Source organism: Penicillium pulvis, assembly GCF_028828015.1.
Source record: "Penicillium pulvis strain IBT 33274 chromosome Unknown contig_23_segment0_segment0, whole genome shotgun sequence".
Classification (NCBI taxonomy): domain Eukaryota; kingdom Fungi; phylum Ascomycota; class Eurotiomycetes; order Eurotiales; family Aspergillaceae; genus Penicillium; species Penicillium pulvis.
The window spans coordinates 3,805,159-3,828,566 of record NW_026643075.1 but is presented as its reverse complement, the minus strand read 5'-3'; the positions used below and the strand labels follow the sequence as shown (position 1 = coordinate 3,828,566).

At 50.3% G+C, this 23,408-nt stretch overlaps 7 protein-coding genes across 7 annotated transcripts; 4 read left to right on the top strand and 3 right to left on the bottom strand.

The window, feature by feature from the left end:
• Nucleotides 1-290: 290 nt before the first annotated feature.
• On the top strand, nt 291-2,266 carry N7503_005712 (uncharacterized protein; the record flags this gene model as incomplete). The annotated part of the gene is made up of 2 exons (XM_057065259.1): nt 291-335; nt 422-2,266. The coding sequence occupies 2 exons, from the start codon at nt 291-293 to the stop codon at nt 2,264-2,266; spliced, it is 1,890 nt and encodes a 629-aa protein (XP_056923002.1).
• A 951-nt stretch (nt 2,267-3,217) lies between these two features.
• Nucleotides 3,218-9,394, bottom strand: N7503_005711 (DNA-binding ATPase). The gene is made up of 4 exons (XM_057065258.1): nt 9,203-9,394; nt 9,129-9,146; nt 3,669-9,044; nt 3,218-3,613 (listed from the first exon to the last, which is right to left on the bottom strand). Exons 1-4 carry the CDS (start codon nt 9,211-9,213, stop codon nt 3,322-3,324), a joined length of 5,697 nt encoding a protein of 1,898 aa, XP_056923001.1. The 5' UTR covers nt 9,214-9,394; the 3' UTR covers nt 3,218-3,321.
• Nucleotides 9,395-10,431: 1,037 nt separating this feature from the next.
• On the bottom strand, nt 10,432-11,271 carry N7503_005710 (uncharacterized protein; the record flags this gene model as incomplete). Its single annotated transcript, XM_057065257.1, has 3 exons — nt 10,432-10,733; nt 10,829-10,965; nt 11,097-11,271. Coding segments are annotated over 3 exons (459 nt in total), but the record flags the coding sequence as incomplete, so codon positions are not given.
• A 54-nt stretch (nt 11,272-11,325) lies between these two features.
• N7503_005709 (secretory pathway Sec39 family protein) lies at nt 11,326-14,218 on the top strand (the record flags this gene model as incomplete). The annotated part of the gene is made up of 4 exons (XM_057065256.1): nt 11,326-12,859; nt 12,918-13,074; nt 13,131-13,486; nt 13,578-14,218. 4 exons carry the CDS (start codon nt 11,326-11,328, stop codon nt 14,216-14,218), a joined length of 2,688 nt encoding a protein of 895 aa, XP_056922999.1.
• Nucleotides 14,219-14,503: 285 nt separating this feature from the next.
• Nucleotides 14,504-14,713, top strand: N7503_005708 (uncharacterized protein; the record flags this gene model as incomplete). The annotated part of the gene is made up of 1 exon (XM_057065255.1): nt 14,504-14,713. One exon carries the CDS (start codon nt 14,504-14,506, stop codon nt 14,711-14,713), a length of 210 nt encoding a protein of 69 aa, XP_056922998.1.
• Nucleotides 14,714-15,036: 323 nt separating this feature from the next.
• N7503_005707 (dual-specificity mitogen-activated protein kinase kinase) lies at nt 15,037-16,673 on the bottom strand (the record flags this gene model as incomplete). Its single annotated transcript, XM_057065254.1, has 4 exons — nt 15,037-15,166; nt 15,220-15,589; nt 15,643-15,934; nt 15,999-16,673. The coding sequence occupies 4 exons, from the start codon at nt 16,671-16,673 to the stop codon at nt 15,037-15,039; spliced, it is 1,467 nt and encodes a 488-aa protein (XP_056922997.1).
• A 4,776-nt stretch (nt 16,674-21,449) lies between these two features.
• N7503_005706 (GPI anchored serine-rich protein) lies at nt 21,450-22,560 on the top strand (the record flags this gene model as incomplete). The annotated part of the gene is made up of 2 exons (XM_057065253.1): nt 21,450-21,943; nt 22,016-22,560. The coding sequence occupies 2 exons, from the start codon at nt 21,450-21,452 to the stop codon at nt 22,146-22,148; spliced, it is 627 nt and encodes a 208-aa protein (XP_056922996.1). The 3' UTR covers nt 22,149-22,560.
• Between the last annotated feature and the right edge of the window lie 848 nt (nt 22,561-23,408).

Genomic DNA, 23,408 nt, shown 5'->3' with positions numbered 1-23,408 from the left:
AGCTGGAAATACGATCAAAGCAATAACGGAACACGGGATAGATTTGAGCTATCTGATTATGTACATTGAATACTTTAAACTCATCGCATATCAGTTGTGTTGGGGTATTGTTGATTAGTCATGTGACGTCAAGCGCGTTTGTTTACATCTTAGACTCGCTTCGCCCTAGACTTCGACGCCAGAACATCCACTTGTCATTTTTCCTTCCCCACTCCAATCCACAATTTTCCTCGGGGTTGCATTCGATCTTACTTCATTTTTACTCGACAACACATTCAATTTCTTTAGCCATGGCGGTTCGGCGTTCCGCCCGCCTGCGTAGCCAGGGTCCAGATGTGCGTGTCCTAGCAACGCCCGAGAGAGGGGCTTGCAATGTCATTGATTAAACATGATTCAGACTAACACATGGCTACCTTATTAGAGTGACGAATCTACCCCTCAGCCTGTCGCGCCTCCTCAACTTCCTTCTGTTAAGGAACACGATGAGACGCGGAGTAATGATCAGCCTGGTGTCCGCACCCCGGTCGCCAAAAAGACTCCTCAGAAGCGCATGTTCACAAACTCCCACCAGAAGCCTAAGGAGGCCAGAACACCAACTAGCACGTCCGCTGTTCGCCCATCTGCGAATGAAATGCATCCCAGCAAGGCACACCAAAGCACTGCCAAGAAAGTCGATTCGGGACTAATCCTCGGCTTCAACCCCATCAAGAAAGACGCGGCTGGAAATGTCTTGAAAGACGGCCCCATTGAGAAGACTCCCTCCAAGACTAAGCCCTCGCCTGCGCCCAGCCAATTCGGTACACCGGGCTACGAGTTCAAATTCGGACAAGAGTCGGACCTCAGCAATGCGGCCCAGCAATTGATGGAAACAATTCGCCAAGAGGCCAGGCAGGCCAGAGCAAACATGGGGCCAGCCGAAGCAGAACAGCAAAAGCGGGATCTTCAGGCCCCTGTTGATCGAAAGATCGCAAAGGCAAGGGGTCAAGCGGGACGGTTCAGCGACGTGCATATGGCCGAGTTCAAGAAAATGGACTCGATTGCCAATCACCCTTCTTCTTTCCGGGCCGTTCCAGGTCGCTTCGAGCCTGCGACAAAGTCATTGAAACGTACAAAGTCCAAGGCTCAGTTGGACGAACCCGAACCCCATAACGAATCGCCATCACGATCCTCGTCGTCAGCAAAGCCGTCGGCCGTGCCTGTTCCTACTGCCACAGCAAAGCGTGTCAAGCACAACACCGCAGATGATACGACAGTCGGCCATGCGAGTGTTAAAGCTGTCGAAAAGAAGGAAGACACTGTACCGAAGCCTGCTAGCCCTCGAGCTCGGCCTCGCTCCACAGTCCGCAGCTCTCTAATGACACCGACTCGGTCTTCCATGGCGCGCACCACATCAATCTCCCTCAGCTTGAAGGCCCCTAAAACATCGCTGATTCCATCTTTGGCGCGTTCGCCCTCCACCCAGGCTCTGGCCTCACCGCGCACTCCTCGAACTGAATTTAACCCGCGGTTCAAGACCAACCTGCCCACTTTCAGCAATCTCAAGTCTATCCTCCGCAGACGCCAGCCATTGTTCTCCCGCAATCCAGCCAAGATCGCCGCTGGTACCCATACTGCTGCTCCTGACTTCAACCCTGACTTGCTCTTCGCTGGCCAGAATGATCAGAATGACGCCGCCCCATCTCCATCGCCAAAGAAGCACGTTGAATTCACCCCTAGCGTTAAGTCTCGTCATACCTTGGCTGAGGCCTCTCCCTCCCCGTCGAAGATCCCCACCACTCCGTCCCGTTCCAAGCTGTCCGAGATCGTCTATCCAACTCTCCCTACTCTTACCCCGGATCATAAATCATCTGCTGAGGAGAGCACTACTCCGACCGGGTCACCCTCTATTCGCCATGTACGCACCTCAGATGCTGGTAAATCGGAACCTACGTGGCCCGAACTCCCTGTTGTGGCCCACGGAGTCTCTCATGGACTGAGCAACAAGAAGAGACGTCGGGAGGACTTGGACGATGATGATGATGTTCCCAATGCTGAGAATGCCGAAAACGTGCCACCCGCTGACGCCCAGACCGAGGAGCGTGGAGTGAAGAGATTGAAGGCCAACCCGCCTACTCCCAGCCCTATCAGATCACGTCCTATGAAGACTCCCAACCGCTCCGTTTCTTCCAATAAGTTTGGCACCCCTGCTAGTACGAGGCAGAAACGCCCCGGCATGCTTAGCCTGAGTCGTCTGAACATGCTTGCCAAACCCAAAGGACAAGTTTAAGTGCCGATTTGTTGTGAAAAACGCCTGGCGCGTTTACGGGGCAATTGATCCGTGGTGCCGATTTCAGTGCGTAGGATTCGGCCCAACTTTTGATTGCTTTCGATTTTCCACTTGGCCGCTGCCTGTTGCTCTGCTTCTCTGGCAGTGACTACATTTTTATCTTCTTACATTGTATCTTTTTCCTATTACCCTCATGGCTCCTACGTCTTTTTCTCATGGGTGTCCTATTCTTTTCTTTTTCTTTTCTCGGTTTCACATAGTTTGTGTCCCGGTTTGCATCAACGGTTTGCTGGAGCCGGAAAATATTCAATCTAGGCGTGATGGCGGCGTTTATTTTTTTCATTCTCTTTTTCTTTTCGTTGGCCGGTCCCTCTCTTTCCTGTCCTGTTTGTTTCTGTGGTCCCCTGTGACTTTTTTCGAGGCTTGTGCCATCTGATCCTCAGTATCTTTACTGGCTGGGCGGCTGCTAGGTTTTGGTGACCGAGACGACAGGCTATGGGTATGGTGCTTTGCCATTTTGCCTGCTTTCAGGCCTATGTATGACATAATGACTTCACAAGATTTCTTTCAAAATTATTTTTACACCTGCATTCTAATTCCAAGAAGCTATCGCGTTAAATAATTCGTGTGGGGAGTCCTGATGGGCTCGTACTATTCACGTAGTTTCGAAGTTGACAACAGACGAGGTCTTTTCAACTATGATAAACTATGTTCGACAAAGCTGGTGTAGAAAGTGAAGCGTGAGAAACATATCATCTCTATATACATGCTAGAGATTATTGGTCGTGGGGAAAATCAAGCTAAAAATACATGGAAGTGGTTGGATAAAAATATAACGAGTACAGAGTTAAAGCAGCAGACCACTCAGAGACCAGGGGAAAAAAAATAAGGATTAATAATCGCAGATAGGCGAAATGCCCCTTCAGGAACATAAAGAAGCATAGGACGTGAGGCGTAACGTAAGAATCGTAGTGGAGGGGAAGGAGATTCAAGATGGAGGGCGATAGAGGCTCTTTGAGGGGTATCATGGCAGGCGGGGAAGCCAAAGAGACACATCAGTTCTTCATCGTAGCTAGGAATGAATCCAGGTTATATTCTTCCTGGTATTGGCGATCATCCCAGAGCTCGCCCAAGTCATCCAGCCAGCCCTTCTTGCCCTTCTCCTTGACTTCACCGTCAATGTCGACCATATCGACTTCATTGCCGGTTGCGTCGGGTTTCTCGGCCGTTTCAGCCGTTTCGCCGAGACTAAATAGATCTAGAAGTTGATCTGTGTCCATTGTGCCTAGACCGGCATTTTGTTGATTGACCACTGTAGAGGCAACGTCGATCTTGAAACGTTGTAGACTAGACAAAAGCATGTTAGTGAGGGGTCAAATGGCGGGATGGGACGAAAACTTACTTCAAAATCTTCTCCTCTAGGGTACCTCTTGTGATCAAGCGGTACACGTTAACAACCTTCTTCTGACCGATACGATGGGCGCGATCCATGGCTTGGATATCCTTTTGCGGGTTCCAGTCGTGCTCGACGAAAATGACAGTGTCTGCTCCTGTGAGGTTGAGACCGAGACCACCAACGCTGGTAGTCAGTAGTAACACGTCGTAGCTGGGATCGGTGTTGAATCGGTTGACAATATCTTGACGCTTCGTGGCTTCGACGCCACCGTCCAGGCGAAGATATTGGACAGATGGCAACAACTTCTTGAGGACATCATTTTGCACGATGTCCAGCATTTCCTTCATTTGACAGAAAACAAGGGCACGATGCGGGCTGACATAGCTTGCACCTGTATCGAGCTCTCCCTCTGCTGGAGTGTCGAGACCAATACCACAGTCAACCAGGAGGTCACGCAGGGCACTAAGCTTCGGCGCATGTGACACATCCCTGATGTTGGAACGCTTAGCAGACAAGTAGCTCTGGACTTCGTTGTACTGCTTGTGTCCATCTTTGACTACCAGGGCAGGTGAATTGCACAGGCGACGCATATACTGTAGGGCTTGGAAAATGTGCTCCTTATCAGAGCGATCAGTGCTTCCAACCTTGTCTTGTAGCTCCCTCTGCTCCTTCTTCGAGAAGTCCTCGAACAGCTTCTTCTGAAGCTCACTAGGATCACAATAGTAGTTTTGAATGATCTTGGGAGGCAAATCATTCAAAACCTCTTCCTTCAGACGACGGAGGAGGAAAGGCAAGACCTGTTTGTGCAAGGCTTCAATCGCCAAAGCACCAGCCTCTTGTTCTTTGGACGAGGATTTGCTGAATCGGCTAGCGGCGATTGGTTTGGCAAATCGGTCCAAGAAAACCTTCTCTGTGCCAAGGAACCCAGGCATCAAGAAATCGAAGAGTGACCAAAGCTCAAGAACGTTGTTCTGAATCGGCGTACCTGAAAGAATCAAGCGATGGTTGCTCATTAGTCGCTTGGCGCAAATTGTGATCTTAGCCTTTGGGTTCTTGATGAGGTGTCCTTCGTCAAGCACACAGTAGTTCCAGTTGATCTTGTTGAGGATTTCATTGTCGTTCCGGCAAACATCGTATGAGGTCACGACCACATCTGATGTACCAAGCTGAGCCTGAAGTCTCGTTCGCTCTGCCGGGGGACCGACGTACGCAATGCAGTTGAGGAATGGAGCGTACTGCTTGACCTCCTGTTGCCAATGGCCAGAAAGAGAAGGTGGGCAAATAATCAGGGAGGGGAGCTTGCGAGAATCAGGAGCTTGGCTCTTGGCAAACTCCTCCGCTCGCATGTGATGATCACTCGCAACAATACAGATAGTTTGAAGAGTCTTTCCAAGACCCATGTCGTCGCAGAGAATGCCGTGGAGATTGTAACGGTTGAGGAAGGCAAGCCAGTTGATACCGTCCTGCTGATATGGCCGAAGCTCGGCTTTGATCGCAACAGGAATCTCGAATGGCTCCACCTTTCGCGAATCCAGCATCTGAGACATGAATTTTCTCTCTCGGTCACGACCCTTCAGCAATTCCTCGGAGAATCCAGGTGGGTCGGGGATACCAGCTTCCAACGGTACGAGTTTGACCAAGGTGGCGAATGAAGTGGTTGCCAAAAGTCGAACATCGTTGTCGGAGTCGCTCATACGGCCAAGAACAGGAACCACCAGGAAGATAACATATGGTAAGATTCCATCTTCCATCACATGGATAAGGTGGTAGATGCACTCGATAGCTCCTTGACGGTGGTGGACATCCAAAGCGTGGTTGATAGTCGGAAGCACCTTTTCTACCAACATCGTCATAGCTTCTACAGTAATGACGCTACAAATTGTAGCAAAGCACTTCGCTGCTGCATAACGGATGACAGATAGACGACACTGTAAAGCCTTGACAATGATAGGCATGAGACCAACAACCCAAGGATAGAGGCCAGAATCGAACTTAGGCAGAAGGGCACGAAGAGTGGATAGACCATCTACGACCTCCTGGCCAAGCGTTGTCTCGGGCTTGGTGATGTTTTCAGGCAGCTCTCCAACCAAAGCATCGTTCAATGGTTGTTGAACAAGAGCCGCAAGGTTGGGCACCTTCTCAAGGAGCTCGGGGCCAAATTTGACAGCCAGCTGCTCCAAAGCCTCTTTGGCACCACGTCGCATGATACGAGCTTCTTTAGCCTCGCGCTCGAACTTAGCAGCATCGGGGTGGTCTCGTCGGTCTTCTTCCTTGCGAAGAGACAGAATTGATGTCTCCAATTGGGCATTGTGCTGGAACTCGGGAGTCTCGGAGGTGTCCACGCAGCAGTATTTGACGAGGTTTCCAATGATCTTATCGACTGGTCCACGTTTTGTGGCTGCTGTGTAATGCTCGATAAGGCTTGCGACGGCAGTTGCTGAGCGTTGCTGAAGCTCAATATTCTCTTCCTTCTTCACACTGTCCATCATGCCCTTAATGATATGACCAGGGCGTTTTGGAATATCTCGAAGAGCGACTAGAGCACCTGCAGCAGCAGCTGGGACACGCATGTCTCGTTGCTCCTTGATTCCACGAGCCTCGTTAACAGCCGATTGCGCTGTTGCACGGGTGTCATTCAAAACTTGAGTGGCAGTTATTCTCTGCGCAGGAGTCAAGCTCTTCTTGAGGCGTTCAAAGTCAGGGCCTACGATCTTCTCAGCATCAGCAAGAGAGAATGCATTAGGTCCGGCTTCAGAGTCACCCTGAACAACGACAGCCAAGGTCGGGAGTCGCGATTGTGGAACATGTGCGTGGTCCCGGAAGGTATTCAACAGGGAGTGGCATTGAGCGCGAGCGACATGCAGGTAGCTGGCGATGTCTGAATACCAGGATGGGCGTTCACCTTCAACAATCGGGCGCAGCTTATCTGTAAGAGATGAGGCATACTTGCTCTCTGGTCCTGTGAAACGGGCGTACTCCTCCATGACCATAGCAGCGGAGAGCTGGGAAGTAGAGGCCGAGACATTGAGTCCATCCAAAATGGGCGACCAGAAGCTCGGAAGATCGTGCTTGTCCCAGACAGAAAGCAATTCACCCAGCGCCCTTGAAGCATAGATCTTGGATCGTAGCATAGTGTCTGCACCAACAAGATCGATGTCGCCGGACAACATATGTCCATCCACATTGTGAATAGATGGGGGTGGGGCTTCTTTCTTCTCGGACTTGCGTCTGCGGCCAGGTTTGAGGGGCTCTGCAGCACCACCACCACCAGTAGCAGGGGGTGAAAGTTTGGCAAGGGGCTGAGGAGCAACAGAGTATGGAAGACCGGATGGCTTGATAAAGAGACAATCGTTGATTTTGATGGGGTAGCGAGGAACACCGAACGGTCCAAGGGTAAGAGTGACGAGGGGTTCAATGGAGCTTGAGAGCTCAGTATCGGTTTTAAAGTATCCATGGGTCTCAACGGCTTTTAGTAGCTCCGACCAAACCTGGAGTGAGAGTTTGAGCACATCCTCGTTGCGCTCCACAAGCAAATTCTGGAAGATCAAGCGCAGGGCCTTGCCATCCACCCAATCTGTGCTGCCTTCTCCCTCCAATTTTAAGAAGGTCATCAAAGCCCGCAGAACAGCCGAACGAACACTCGTGATTGTATGCCGCAAGAATGGGTAGAGACGAGGGACCAAATTGCCGAACGATGCCTCCGGGTCGTCCGCTGCGTTGGCTTTCATCGCATCCAGGACTTGATTGAACGTACACAGCTTGGCGAGAAGATCCATCACGGATCCTGTGCTGGCACTGAGATCGTCTTGCAGGTTGGAAAGACAATCCCAAACAATGTTCATTAGAGGTCCCAAAGTGCCACCTCGTGATGTTACAAACTCTTCTGCGATTGGCACAAGGGTTGCCGCGCTAACAGCGCGCACATCATCATCGAAGTCAGCGAGGCCTTTCATGACGGCTTCGAGGACACCATCCATCATGACAGAGTCATTGACAAGGAGATCTTTGCGAATGGCAACCAAGTAACGTAGGCCAATCATACCACCATGGCATACCTCCCACACAGGACGATCCAGACCGAGATCATTCTGCATGATAATTCGGTAAAGGACTCGGTAACCTTGTCGAACAGACTTGGGCGGTAAGTGGGACAAAAGGGCACCCAGGGTCTGACCCACGGTTTCTCGAATCGGGGCGACCACGTTATCTGAGATGTAATCACCAAATCGATCGAGCATGAGAACACAAAGCAAACGACAGGCAAGATCATCGAGCCATTTGCGGTTCAGCGAATCATTCTCTGCCCGAGTCTTACCCTCCAACCGACCAGCTGCTGCGCCTTGGACCCTAATGACCTCACGGAGAGCCATGGCTGCACCATGTCGAACTTCCCAATTTGAGTCAAAGATATCCATGGTCAAAAATTCGCACATGCATTCCAAGGGCCAGCCTGAGCCCTGATCCACAAAATCAGGCTGGATAACTGATCGCTCGGGTGCGATGGGTCCTTTGAATTCCGCAACAATCTTTGAGTCATCATCTTCGGCTGATTTTTCAAATGAGAAATAGTCAGGTTTACTTTCTCCATTCTGGTCGTCACCGTTCTCGGCCTTGATAGGGTGAGGGGTGGTTGGTGTCGCAACGTTCTCCGATGGTCGACGGGAAGACAGGTCCACCACGCGGACTTTATTAGCGCCCATCTTGGCATTTTGCTTGTTCTTGCGCTTAAGCTGGTTCAGTTGGCGCTTGCTGAGACCCGCCTCTTCCTGCTTGGCGTCTGGAGATGATGGCCGCCGAGATGCTAAATCCGAGACACTGTTCTCTCGGGAAAAAGCAGCCAGTGTGGGCTCTCGCTTCGGAGCAGGCGTGGCCACTTTGGGGACCATTTCGGCCGTATCAAGTATATCATCCTCTATATACTCCCCGGCAAGGCCGAGGCGGCCGGTCAGTGTCTTTTTTTGATGCTGAAGTCGTGTCGCGGGATCCATTGCTGCCAGAGAGTACTCATACTCCTTTCCAGCACTGCCGAGTAATTTTTTACCGTGCTTTAGGATAGATGCAATGTCCATGGTGTCGAGCTGAAGAAAAGTGGACGGAGTATCCTCCGATTTGACCTCGGATTTGATCTCCACGTCATCGTCATCAGCTGCAGACTTGATCTGCAAGCCATCGTCTTCATTTGGGTCATATACGTCTGCATTCCCGACGATCAAACCGATCGCTTTGGCAGCAGCAGTTCTCGTATCCCATGATTTAGATCGCAGGTATGGCAGAATTCTGCCCAAGAGATTGAACAGTTCATCAGGATGTTGTTTTTGAACGTCACCTAGCTGCTGGGCTGCTGTATTCCGGATCAACTGAGTGCTTCCGGTCTCGAGTAAACTAAAAAAAAATAAAAAAAATATTAGTTTAGGGAGCTCTCACTTAGATCATACCTTTGGTTTGGATATTGATGGTGGTACTCACGTGACCAGGCGGTCGAGTCTGTGGAGCATTAGTATCATGTGACTGACGCGTCATTATTGGTCCAGGGCACTTACCGGGAAGTCATGGCGGGCCGTCACTCTGATGCCGAGTGAGCAGCACCGCCGAAAGTAATGGGGGAAAACAGAAAGAAAAGAGATAGAGAAGATACACGCGACTGTAAAAAGCGTGTAATACCCTGAAACTGCGAAATGAAAAAAAAACACCAACGCCCAACACCAGTGAGCCGGGTGGAGATGACTCAGCAGGGAGGATTAGATTCAATACACAAAGAGCGAGATTCGAGGTCACGCAGCCGGGTTTATATCATTGGGGGGCTCTTGCCTGGCGCGCCGGTCCATGTTTGGGTGTGTTGCGCTAGTCCTATTCTGGGTTAGCGGTGGTTGGGCCTCCACTCCCGGGTTTGTGCGGGTCACGTGGAAGACGCGTTCGATCAGAGATTTAATGTACTAGAAGTTCCTATACAGAATTCTCGCTTTTCACTATGCTTTCACTATATTTCCAATCCCTGGTCATCTATGGTTTTGACTCTCATTGAATATCCTACAGTGCGAATTAAAACAATTCTAACGATTCTGACTTCCTGCATGGCATAGAAATGCCAAGACATGCCAGATGGCCTTAAGCAGTGTCAAGATTCCCCTGATGATCGTAAGGGTTGAACCGAGTATGTGTGTCTTCTCGCAGTTATTTAAATGTCTTGCTTGGATACATCAAATGAAGATTGAAAATTTGTGATCTGTATTTTCTACCAGTATTAGTGGGGTTCAATTTGGTGTTGTATTCTACCAATGGACAAGCCCATATTGCAAATTTGTGGGAACTATATATCCACACTAGACCAGTAAAGCTTGCACCAGCTGGTTATCTACCCTCACATTAAATGTTGATGCTATACTAAAGTAATAACCTGAACCACATATTACGTAGACTTATTGATTTGCGAGCTTCAATTCTTATCAAACAAGTTAATTAAAGCTTTTCCGAGCTCTGAACAAGTCTCACAAGATGTCCAGGTGGCGTGCCACGGCAGCTCTGAGCCTGCCCAGGTGCCCTGGTGACATCTATGGAAGTATCACCTGGGCATATACCTACACAACTAATATACAGAGTTTCGTTGCTCTTTATTTGAAATCCATTAGCATTGCCCTACCTACCAGTTAAATAAACTATCTACTTTCACCTGCCCAGCTACCTATTCACAGCCGAGGCCTGAGACCATCCACGGATGTGCCAAGCCCACTTGGGCATCTCCAATACGACGAAAACATCCATGACATACTTCATAGAACCGGAGTATCATTGCAAGAACGAGGCTGAATAGCCTCCAAAATTGAGCATTTCTATACAGTCACAGGCACCCGGCAGAATGTTCCGGGGCAGAAACGAGGAATCACACGCATCAAAGAAAAAGAAACATCGCGCCCTTGGGGTTTTCCTTCACAGTTGCGACATCACAGCAGTTGCCTCCTCTTCCTTCCCAAGCAGACCTAAGCTGCGGATTTGCTCTGCCTTGGGGGCATTCTCACGAGGGTGGGCAGCCTCGGCCTTGCGGAAGGCAACCTGCATCTTCATTGTGCGCATAGCCTATTATCAGGAACAAGGGTCAGTCGTGCCCCGATCGATTCCAAGCCAGTCCTTCCATTATCCAACAGTCTCTCCTGGAAGGGGTCAACACATACCTCCTTGCGGTGGTGGAGGCACTCGTAGTAGTCGTCCAGAGCGGGAGTGCACTTCTTCTTTCCAGCCTCACCCTCACCCGAGTTCACAACGTAGCATCCAAGAACCTCTTGCCAGAAGGGGTAGCAGCGGCCGGGACCTAGAAGGAGTTATAGCTGGTCAGCCTGGGGATTCGTGTGGAGGGGGAGGGTCTGCGCAAGATGTGATGATGCCGGTGATGTCGCCGCGGGCGGACCACACAGGCTGGGGAAGAGCCAGAAAAGCACATACCGCCATTGAGACCGTATCCAGAAGCCATTTTAGAGAGTTGTAGAGAGGAATTGGCAGGGTGAAGACAGACAGACCGCAGAGAAGGTGGTAAGATGTTCGCGGATGCGACGCTTTCCCTTTCGTTTCCGACCTGGCCCGTGCGCTCCGCCGTACATGAGTTACCCGCATCCTCAAGCTACGTATGTCGCTACTAAATCACAGGACTAGTTTACACCTTCCCTCAGTCGCCATGACTCTGGAAGGGATATCCGATGCCCACGCAATCCTGCTTGCGACTCACATCTGCGCAGGCGGCAACGTGATCGACCTCCCTACTCTGCAAGCGCAATACCCTCATTGTTTGTCGTTGGAACGCCTCCTACGCATCATCTTGACATTCCTACCCGAGAGCATAGAACCGTCCCAATATGTTCCAGTGCTCCATGAGCTGACTGGAACTTCCGAGCGTACAAACGAAGGCCGTGATATTGATATTTCTGCCGTCAAGAACCTCTCTGAATCGGAAGCAAGGCAGCGCGTGCGGAAGCTCCGCCTCCGACCTTTAAAGCGGGACGACGAAGAAGAGGAGGTGGAAGCGTGTGACCCTTTGACTATATTTCTTATTCACCGCGCACACTTGATTGATACGGAAACTGCTCTCCAGCCACTAGTTCTCGACCTCATTCTTCCCTTCTACGAACAGCAACCAGTGGTTCGAGCATGGCTGATCTCAAGCCTACTACCAGCACTTCGACTCAATTACGAATATTATCCAAACCGTGACGGTACTTTATCACTGGAGACCCTGGAAGAGTTGGATGATCAGACTGCGGTCAATATTTTGTTGTCCATTGCTGGACCAGAGAGGAGCGATATGGATTTAGTCAACAACTTGAGAGGACTAATTGGTCCCTGGCTCTATGGAAGCAACCGATCGAAGCGGCGAAGATTGAATGAAGCGGCCCAACAAAATTCGATTTCCTTCGTCGAGGGAGCACCAAAGCCCGAGCTCACTGAGCTGGTTGGTTGGGAACATGTGAACGAATGGCTATTGTCGCGGAGTCTAGTGGATCCCGACAACGTAGTCAATGCCTTTGTCAATTGGAATGGGCCCGAGGATGTTGATCTGGGTGGATATGACGAGAATGGTGCCCAAATTTCATCTGAAACCGCAAAGGCGTTGCTGAATCGGTATGGCCAATCTGGCCTGGCCGTGGTATATGCCCAGGCGGATTCATCTAAGGGCTCACTTGAAGGTTCCTTCAAAATTTTGTCGCGGGTTACTGAGCTGCTCGGTCTCGAAGAACATTCATATCTGTCATCCTCAGATACTGTCCTCCCCTCTGTGGATTTTGATGCAGACTTGATCTCGTCAACCTTGCGTGCTCATTTATTGCAGAACGCTCTTTTAAGGCCGCAAAATCTTCTAACATCGCCGTCGCCCTCTTCCATTGCATTCGCAAGTGCCTTGCTCCTGTCTCTACGCATCTTGACCAATCTTGGCCATGCGATCCCCTGCCGGGTCGCAGCAAGCATGTGCCTTCACAGCAATGAGGATATGCAAATGGCAGAGCTGCAAGCTGTGGTAGCATCTATGGTGAAGCAGCCTCGATCAAATGAAGGTTGGGAGATAGCCCGGCAGCAGCTGCTCTGGCTTCGGGATTGGCAGGCAGAGCACTCTGATAATGGCTGGGATGAGCCATCCACCCACCACGGTCTCTTTTGGAGATTATCGCGAGGTGCTGTTGAAATAGAGATTCTCAAGGCCCTACTTGGAGCCAAAGGTATGTACTCTAACAAACGATTTGCATACTTCATGATCGGTTTCTAACATCGCTCTAGAATATCAATTGGCCGTCGATCTATATACTCGGACAGAGTCAGCACCACTGAGTGCCACTCAAGTGGAAAAGTCCGTGGTGGAAGCTATCTTCTCCGTCTATGATAATGCAAGCAATGGCAACCGGACCCGTGGAGGCATGAAGAGAGCCTATGATATGTAAGCTTTGATACCGCCAGGCCAACATTTGGTGCACCTTCTAACTGTCTCACTAGCTTGCAAGCATTCCAGCCATATTTTCCTGACTCGGTCTCGCTAAAGCAGATCGGTGCCCTGATAGCAGCAACCCATGCGCTATCATTCTACTCATTGATTCTCCAACATGGCGTCCCATTCCAGCCAGTCAGCATCCGTGTCCACCACGACCCCCTCTCACTAGTTGAGAAAGTGCTCGAACAAAATGACAAAAGCTACACAAAGCTCGACGACCTCCTCTTCATTGGCCGTAACCTAGTCACAGGCTTGCCCACATCAACTGAAACAGAAGACCAAGTCTCAGACACCCTCATCACAGCCGAACGTCGAATCACCTCCTTAGCCATCTCCTCCGCTCTATCCTCCAACGACTTCGGCACAGCCTACTCTTACGTCTTAACTCGCCTCGCGCCCCCCCTCCCATCTAAACACGACATCTCCACTTCTCACATCCAACTCAACACCAGACGACATCTCCTGGCGCGCAGTCTACAATGCAGGTCGCTTCCGCTCCACAACACCCAACCCCTCAACCCCCCTCACATCTCAAATAAACCACCTCTCCCAACGCATGGAACTCCTCTCTCTAGCCCTTGTCCTAACCCCAACACCCGACCCTCTTCCCGAAATCCTAGGTGCCTGGCGCCGCTGCGACGAGGAAATGTCATCCCTCCGTGCCCGTGAGCAAACAGAGGAAGAAGTCTGGGACGCTAAGGGCGACAGTCTATCTACTGTACCAGGTGGCTTTGGACCTTCAGACTCGGAGCGCGACGCCTTTGATACTGCGCAACAGCGTGCAGCTAGAAGAGCGCGTGCGAGGGCTGCAATGCCGAATTCGCATCCACATGAGGCGCCTATGGGGTTGTTTGAGGTTGCGAGGGGTGCTGCGATGGCTTTGCATAAGAACGCGTTTCCGTTGCGGGGTGCTGCGGCTTCCAGTTCCAATCCGGCTGCTGCTGGAGCTGGAACGGAAATGCAAGGGAGCGACGGCGAGTTTTCGGAGCATGGTGATCGTGTGCGTAAGAGAGATATGGTTAGTAATATGGTTACTGGGGGTTTGGCGAGTGGAATTGGATGGGTTTTGGGTGCCGAGCCAGTGAATCGGTAGCTAAACGGCCGGGTTGTTCTGCCATAAGTAATGTATTTGGCATCATGATAGCGATGATAACATTAGCGATGTTTTGCGTTGACAATATAGATATCAATACGATATACTTCATCTTCCATTATTTAGGAGACATTTGCTAGTCTAGAGTCTTGGGACTGAACACTGAAACTAAAGCTTAAATGCAAACGGTATTAGGGTCCTAAGTAAGTGCGAGATTGTTTCCAATGCATTGCATATACTCCACGGCCAGAGCAGAAGAAACCCCAAAGAAAAGACGCCTGAAACATGGGCGAGGCTGTACCTAAACAAGGAGAAGACAACAACAAAAACAAGCAATATATGGTGGTGGTCGATATGTCCAAGCTCGAAAGATGTCATGAGAAAGTTCAGAGGGAGGGAAGAAAGATGGGTAAAGGAGAGGCGGGAAAGGGCATCGAGGACAGGGAGGTAGAAGACTCAGATGATGCAATGACAATTGTAGGTATCAGGCTGTAAAGGATCGTACGCAGTAGGACATAGCCGGGAGAAAATTTCATGTCGATGTCGCTGGCAAATGAAAGCAATGACAGGGTATGGTATGGAAAAGATATTTAAGAAAAATGACAGCTCGCTTCACCCAAGTTCCGGCCCGGGACGAAGCATCATGATCAAAGACGCCAACTATAAATAGAGAACAATGGGTGTCATAATGGGGTCGTATTTGAGTCGTGTTGACAGCCAGGTCAATCCTTAGGGTCCAGCCACTCATACTCAACAGATGGAGACCTCCATGGAAACAACATGCAAGATAGAAAAGGGCCCGGGCGACTTTTGGTGTTTTAATTCTTCCAGTCCCACACTTGCGTGATGAAGTTCGCCATGTTGACCTTCTTGTTCTTCATATCCTGCACCCATGGATGTTCCAGCATCCGCCAAGGAGTTGCTCGTCGAGGAGGCTCTTTCTCAAGACTAGTAGTTGGGTTAAAACAGGAACAAGCAAGAAAGGGATTCGCAGAACATACCAGCATTCAATGAAGTACTTGAAGTTATCCGACCACTTAATCCGATTTTCCGGCTCATCCTTCAGTTTGGGGATTGGCTGGCGGACAATGTAGGTGAGGAGGTCTATTAATCCGGCACGGGGTTGCATCTCAGTGCCATCGGCGGGGAAAGGGAATCGATGTTGCGCGACTTCCAGCAAAGTCACACCCAAAGACCAGACATCGGATGTGATGGTGTACGATTGGCCTGTAATACGTTCCGGGGCCATATAGTAGGAGGTGCCGATGAAAGTGTTGGCATCGCCTTTGGTGCCGAACTCGCCGCTGACACCGAAATCACAAAGCTTGACCTGGCCATTCCGGCACAAGAGGATGTTGGAGGGTTTGATATCTATATGAGGCATTAGTGATATGATTCGAGTAAGCGCGGGCAGTATATCATACCTCGATGGATGATCTTGCGACTATGCAAGTACGTTAATCCGTTTAGCACACCCTCTGCAACCTTGCCAAGCACCTTTTCGCCCGTACGCCCACCCAGTTTCTTCACTTCCTTATAGATACTGTCAAGGCTACCACCTTCGCAGAATTCCATGGCAATAGAGATTGTACCAGATGTCTTGTCCATAAAGGCACCATAGTAGCGACAGATATGCTCGGATGCACAGTCCTTATTGAAGTTAAGTTCACGAACAATTTGTTTCTTCACATCTGGGTTGGGGTCGGTAGTGATGATCTATCGCGATAGAAAGTTAGTCACTGATGAATCATGGTAGAGATAACAGGCAAGAGGAACGGACCTTCAATGCAAATACAGTCTTGCCGCCCTTGAGCTGACACCGAGTAACAGCACCACCGGCACCTTCACCCAGGCTACCAAGCTCAATAATCTTCTTTTGTTCGCTGGCCGCGTGCCAGCCCTTATCATCGAGATCTTCGACATCGAGGGGACGACCTTTCTCTAAACTCAACCGATCCAGGTCGAAACCAAGTGCGCTCACACCATTCTCGCCTTCCAGCTGATCGTTGCCCTCTCCATCAAATGAGCTGATTGCGGATGCAGGATCGGAGCCGCCAGATTCACGGAGACCCCTCGCGATGTCGACTGTTGAAACGGAGGAGTTTGCGGAGATGGGATTACTGCTTCCGCCATTCGCCTTCAACATCGGTTGGCCATTCACACCAAGTCCACCCGTAGAAAGTGCTAGTGATGGAGGACCTGGTCGACCGTTGGCCATGCGGTTGACCGGCTGCGGGGCATTCGGGTTGATCATAGGAGTGGCTAGGCGGAGAGCCGGGCGGGAGGGGCCAGGTTGAGGTTGTGGAGGGGCCACCATGGCGGGGACGCCATTGCCATTGACGGGTTTGGCGTTTGGCGATGGAGGGATACCCAGTGTAAGCTTCGGAGCTCTGGGGGTGCCATTGTTGCGCTGAGGGCTGGGGACCGGGGTCCGAAGAAGCGGCACGGAGGACATAGCGAGATTGTTCTGCCTATCGCCAGGCAAGAACAACTCGTTGGGGTCAGCCAGGGTAGCCACAGTGTCGATGGGGTCCCTGAAAAGACAGTAGCGAGCGTTGGGGTGTAGAGAAAGGGTGGACACGTAAACGAGCGGAACGTGAAGGGGAAGAGAGGGGAAAGCAGGTGACTCGGGGCGAAATGCGCAATGGAAAAAGCGATTTTTGTTCTCCACCTGCCAAACCACGGACACTATAAACTACAGCAAATGTCGAGGCAATGCTTGAGCTTAATCATGAGTGTTCTAAAGATGGATTCTTCCAGAGCTTAGATCACCAAGAATATTAATAGACGGCAACACAGCCGCCGAGTGGGACAGAGCGACGACAAGATCGGGTCCTACGGGCAGTGGTGGGGCTGTTTCAGAAAGCGCCCTCAACTGAAACAAGGCGATTGTAGACTACAGAAAAGTTGGAAAAGACGATTCTCTACGTGATGAATGTAGTCACCTCTACGTGTGTTGGCAGCATTGCAGAGTTTGCAGGTCCGATTGAATTCTCACAAAGAACCATGGATCAGAAGCCAAACAAACCAGGTACTTAACGCTAACGCATGGTCGACTTGTGCTGTTCGTTCCAACTTGCATTCTTCATGCACTCTACGCCATCTAATCACATCGCTAAATCGCCTTCGGTCTCTCTTTCCCCCCTCTATTGAAGTCGCTGATATGTAACTTATCACAATGTTCGTAATTGGGCATGAATGTCAATATGTGGTTGCCTTGGAGCCGCAAATTACCTTGTCCGGGAACTCCACTTAACATCTCGCCAACCATCGACCTACCGTTGGTATTGGTGGCGTCCATCGACATCATTGCCAACACACAGACAGGGCTGTCCCCACTTGGGAAAGAGGGGAGAATCATCTGTCAATGCTTCAAGTACCAGTTCCAGATCTGCAACTTGATTGATCCCGGCATACAGCGCGGGGAGCCATGCAGTTTATGGCTAATTAGGATGTTGGCAATAACCAACATTACAAACTGTTGGTTTGTATTCGTCATGTATAACCACAGACTTTAGATGTACCTACAGTATACGATAGGGCTGATTATGGAGTTTCCTGTAAGCAGTCTCCGGCTTTCTCAGTAAGTAGTACATGCACATTGTATCTCTCTACATGTACGAAGTACCTAGGGCAATACCCCTTGATAGAGGCGGTGGCTTAAAGACCCTGGGGTCGAGGAATCGATTTGTCGAGAACGATGTCATCACCGCAGCGTAGATAGACCGCCGATCATCACATCCAACCACGGTACACTGAATAAGGCATGTCATCAGAGCAATGAAAATTTGTTTATTTTGGTTTGTTAAATTAATTGCTATTATGATGGCTACATATGATCAATTTTCGGCATTTCCCGACCGATGCATGTGGGGATGATTACTCTTTTTGAAACACCCTGTGGCTGGGTCTGTGGCAAGGCCAAGGTTTCCAAGATTTCGGATGAAGGACTGGGTGAAGTCAACTCTGAGACGATCGGGGCATCCATCTCCACCTTTCATCCAAGAGCAAATCCAATCGGGAAGCCAAGTACAGCCACACATCAAACCACAACCCTCCATCTGTACAAAAAGCCAAAGACGCCACAATGGTTCTAGCCTGGAAAACCCTTGCAGATCGACTCTTATCCAGATTGTACTGTACATACAGACCCGATGTCATACTGCGGCTTATTTCCGCCTTGCCCTGACGCGCGGCTCGATTGGAACAAGGACTGCTCTGGGAAGGTATGGCTAGCATGATTGCTAAAAGTGAAGGAATGGTGAGATGGAGTGCCGGAACCCCACGGGTTAAAGTCAGTGCAATAAGCGCAATGATAGTATCTGGGAGGTACAGTAAGCTTCAGTGCAAAACTGACAGATAGATCTCGTGTGCTGCGTATCATCAAGAGTAATGACATATGCCGAGAGCTTTGTCAAGCCTGGGCCCAGTCATGTATAACCGAACGCGTGGACGATGCCATTGGATTCTGTGGCTCATCGTGATCATCGGTGATGGAGACTGTCCGTCTTGTGTGACGCGTTGCTGTTGATCAATGGTCGAGCATTGGTGATAGATTTCAGTAAGTAACAGAATCCCCAGTGCACGTATGAAACACTCGAGACTTGAAAACGACCAGGAAGACTGCAGAGTACTGCGAGTGCGTTGACTGAGCCAGACAATTGCTAGACAGTTGAAAATCCCGTGTGTACCTGATCTGCAGTCCACCGATCATCATCGTTTTTCATGCACATGTGCCCAGATCCTCGGCAATCTCCAGTCGAGATGGGCCACACAGATCAGGGGCAGAGGTGTACGGCACACTTGAATTTGAGTACAGTATGAACTCAATACTCTGACGGAGCAGTCCCGATGGACTTCGTGTCCAGGGCTGGATTCAAGCATTGGACCCACCAGATTCGTAAGTCGTCACGAGGAGCAAGATATTGAGCGTGATCGCCAACATTCTGTGGGTTTATTTTTGACCAGCGGGTGCCCCTTTTCTCTTTCTGTTCCGTTGATCTATGTTGCCATGATACTGTGTAGTATCCATCGGGCCATGGAAACTATATTGCGTGGTCTGTGCCGGGATCGATAACGACTTTTGAGAGTTGAGATCCACTGGGCACTATTATTATCCACTGAATGCTACAATCTTCCCCCTTTTCTCAAGCCGGACGGTCCAATGGTTCGGCAATCTAAACATAGCACAAGATATGGAGTTAGCGGACAAGGATAATGGATTTTAACTAAGATCGAGGTCGACTAAATCTGTAGTATTCTGAAAAGGGGGGAATGGCGGTCCAGTGAAATTCAAAGAAAATCAATAGTTATGGAATGTGGAGTCTGGGGGCGCCACGAGGCCATTGAGCCTTCTTTGAACCACACGCCCCCTATCATGGAGCTTAACCAAGTATTGAACTAAGTAAAGCCGAGACATCAGACCATGATTGGAAGAACAAAGGACTCTTCAGCTCGCGGTCCGACGCCGCGGCGTTGGGAGGCCTCGACTCGAACGACTCTAAGCTAAGGGCTGTGATGATGGTCCTCATTCGGTACAGGTCACTTTTACCAAGTTACAACAATACACTGAGGGTAAGCCTCAGGGAGATGGGCAAGGGAATGTTACCCATTTTGAGTTAGGGAGACCATGCGGCCAGGAACCATCACGCGGTCTCGATCGGCACGCGCCATACAGCGTCCACGGTAGCCAGTCTCCACGACGTTAACGCCGAAGCGGCACGGAGTAAACCCTCCAGGTCTAAGCCCAAGCCTCAATGGAATTTCCCCCGCTTTCTCTTCTTATCCCTCCCTAGGCTTGGGTAAGCTCAAGCACTAAAGAGGCTTGTAAGCTAAACCATTCGGAGATGGTGGTCATGGCGCAAGAGTGAAACTAGGCCCGCAAGCGGAGACACATCTAAAGTCTGTGTTTCGCTTAGTGATGAAGTCGAGGGCTTATGGGGACAATTCAAGAAAAAACGCACCAAACAAAGGGCGTTTGGACCGCCATACGGTTACAACGGATCCTGCAGTGTTCCATAGGGGATCCACTTGAACAAAGACATGGGTCTCGTTGCGAGATTAGAAATAGAACACAGATGAGATAAAAACAATTATTTGGACAATCATGTACCATTTGCAACTAAGGGGTCAGCGACTCGCGTGCCAATTATGTTGTCAATATCGATTCATTATTGGGGGAAGATTGAACTTTGAGCCTCGTATGTACCAGTAACCAGGTGGCCATCACGAACCGTCGCGGGGGAGACCGTGCAGTCATCGCAGAGAGAAGCGCCCTTGTTTACTCCGTACCAAATGGGCGGAAATACACCCACGGGTTGCTCAGGGGTAAAGTGGGTCATCGACCGACGGAGAAAGACAGTGAGTGGTGGAGGGAAAGCAGGAACCGGCAGTGGATCGGCGGTGTGTAGGTGGATTGGTTCAGTACAAACGGGCTGAAACCGCTAAAGAACGGGTTCATTTCCAGTCCTCGGGTTTATATAGTGCAATTAAATGTGAGAAATGAAACAGGAACTAGACGATACGAGTACACGAGCTACTGTAAACAAATAATAAGAAACAGAGATCAACCACAACCTACAAGATACATCTGTAGGTAAGGAAGTTGTGTCTCATGGGTAGCACCCACTATATGGCGCGATCGGCAGTGCAGTTCCCACACTAAAGCTCATTAGCGGCACAGTAAGTTAAGTAAATTACTGAAACCGACTGGTCACGATGAAACAGCCTTGCTCCCACGCGCCTCTCTTATCCAATCACTTTGGATCATTGAGGGTCCAGCCTTTCGGGCAGTGCAACTCTCCCCCGGTACCGAGTACTTGAAGAGACGGTGTGGATGTGGCGCATAGATGAAGTACTTGATACCATAATGACGACTCCATAATGACACTAACTGTACTGACTTCCGGTAATTAGCAAGTAAAACCCCATACACACCGTATAACATTACACTTAGACTGCAGGTACCAGAGAGCCAAGAGAGCTTCCCCTTTTTTTAGGGGCGAATTTGATGCGTGTTGATCTCCGGCTAATCTCCCTGTTCATACAAAGGGCCCCTAGATCCCCCCGTCCTATCGTTCCTTTTTTCTTCTTCAAGTACATCTTCGTTGCCTACGCATTCAGTCACTCTCTAGACTTCGGTCATCCACTCTTTCAACCCAAACTACTACACTCTTTCTCTAAGCTCTACGCTTTTAATCACCTTTACGGCCCTATTTCTCAAACAATCAAAATGCGTTTCACCATTGCTACCGTTGCCTTCTTCGCCGGCCTGGCTGCCGCTATGCCCAACGGCGCTGACGTTACCGTCTACGAGACTGATGAGGTTACCATCACCTCCTGCGGTCCTACCGTCACCAACTGCCCTGCCAACTCTGGTGTCCCCACCTCCGCCCCTGCTGTTGTGACCTCCGCCTCCGTCCCCGAGGGTGCTGGCGCTGCCTCCTCCCCCGCTCCTACCAGCGGTGCCCCGGCTCCTTCTGGCCCTGCTGCCTCTGGCCCTGCCCCCTCGGCCGCTCCCAGCTGGACCACCTCCGTCCCCGCTGTTGCCCCCGTTCCCTCCGTTCCCGCTGGTAACGGTGGCTCCGGTGCCTCCATGTCCTACAGCGTCGTTGCCCACACCACCTGTGTGCCCACTGTCATCTACTCCACCGTCCCCATCCCCATGGGTACCTCCCCTGTGACTGCTGGCTCCGGTGGCTCCGCTCCCCCACGCCCCCTCCGCCAGCAAGCCCGCTCCCAGGTAAGCTATCATTGAACCCTTACATTTTCCGACTGATATACTAATATATACTCTAGCGGTGCTGCTGCTGCCTCCTCCGGCGCTGCCGCCTCTCCCTCCGCCACCCCCGCCTACAGCGGTGCTGGTGCCGTCTCTGGCTCCATTGGCTTCGCTGGTCTCGCTGCCATGGCCGCCTTCGTTCTGGCTTAAATAACCCCATCCATCGATGGCTTGCTATATATCTAGCTCCACCTTGTGGGATTAGCGTGTAGTTTAATCCTGAATGGTATGGTACGGGAATGGAGAAGATTTCTTTGTGATTTAACTGGGTTTTGGTGATTTACCTGACCGATGTCTCTTGTTACTTGCTTCTGATTGGATATGCTTTATCCCCTTTTGCTTTTCTCGATATACATATTTCCTCTTCTTGGGCTTCCTGGATAGCTTCGAAAGTTTGTGTGAAGCGCTTGGTGGCTTGAGCACGACCTTAATGTAAACCATGACTGCTTTCACCATTTTCTCGCTTTCCAGCGTTTCCCGTAACCCTTTTTTGAATGTACCCATACCACTTTGCTATCTTATTTTTATTGTAATCTGGAGGCATGAATGCAATCCATATCGCTATCTGAAGTGCAGTCCAAAGTATCCGTAAACGGGATAATCCTGTATTGCCAAGTTTGCATCCCCGCATCATGGCGCCAAGTTTAGTCCCTGAGCGGGTGCGGCCCGTCATCGCACCTGAAACGTGGAAGTGTGATCTGAACCTGCAGGTGATGAGGCCGTGACGAGCTTGCAGACATTAGTTCCCGTTGCTCGCGTGCTTACCGGGTTTTCTATGGAAGTGAGTGGCTGGGATCCACTTCAAGGCCATAGACTACCCTTGTGAAAATTATCCTGAGTCGGCCAAATTTTGAGTGCCCAGGTATATATGTAGCCATTACCTCGACATCAATCGCAGTAGAATTTGCTGAGGCTGCGGAACATATGATGACAAGTCCCAGAGGCAAGGAAAATGAATTGGCCGTGTACTTCCACTGTTTGTGAATTTCTATTCTTGAAAGGGGGGAAGCAAGCGCTATTTATGCAAGATGAACGGGATGATTTCGGCTCTACCGGATACTTGGTGAGCCGGTGATCCGGGAAGCTATACACTCTTGGAATATGCTGGCATTCGACATCTCCAGTGCAATGACATTATTCGAGTTATTAGCCGCGCTGCATACTAGATTTGGCCATGAATCCAATCTTGGACATCTATGCGGCTTGAAACAAGCTAGCTTGGTCCACGTGCTCCTAATGCCTTTGTGTAAATTTTAGCCCCCAGAGCCCCAGTTGAATCCTGTAGTATAGTGACCGCACAAGAGTCTCCCACTCAGCACCGAACCCAATCGGCGTAACCAGCAACGGCCCCATGGATACCTGACTATAGATGAATGAGGTCATGGCATCGCAAAATCAGACATTGAGGTT

Coding starts and splice junctions, on each gene's coding strand:
- N7503_005711 (XM_057065258.1), bottom strand. Junction 3,614..3,668: donor CTAGAGGAGAAGATTTTGAA/GTAAGTTTTCGT, acceptor GCTTTTGTCTAG/TCTACAACGTTTCAAGATCG.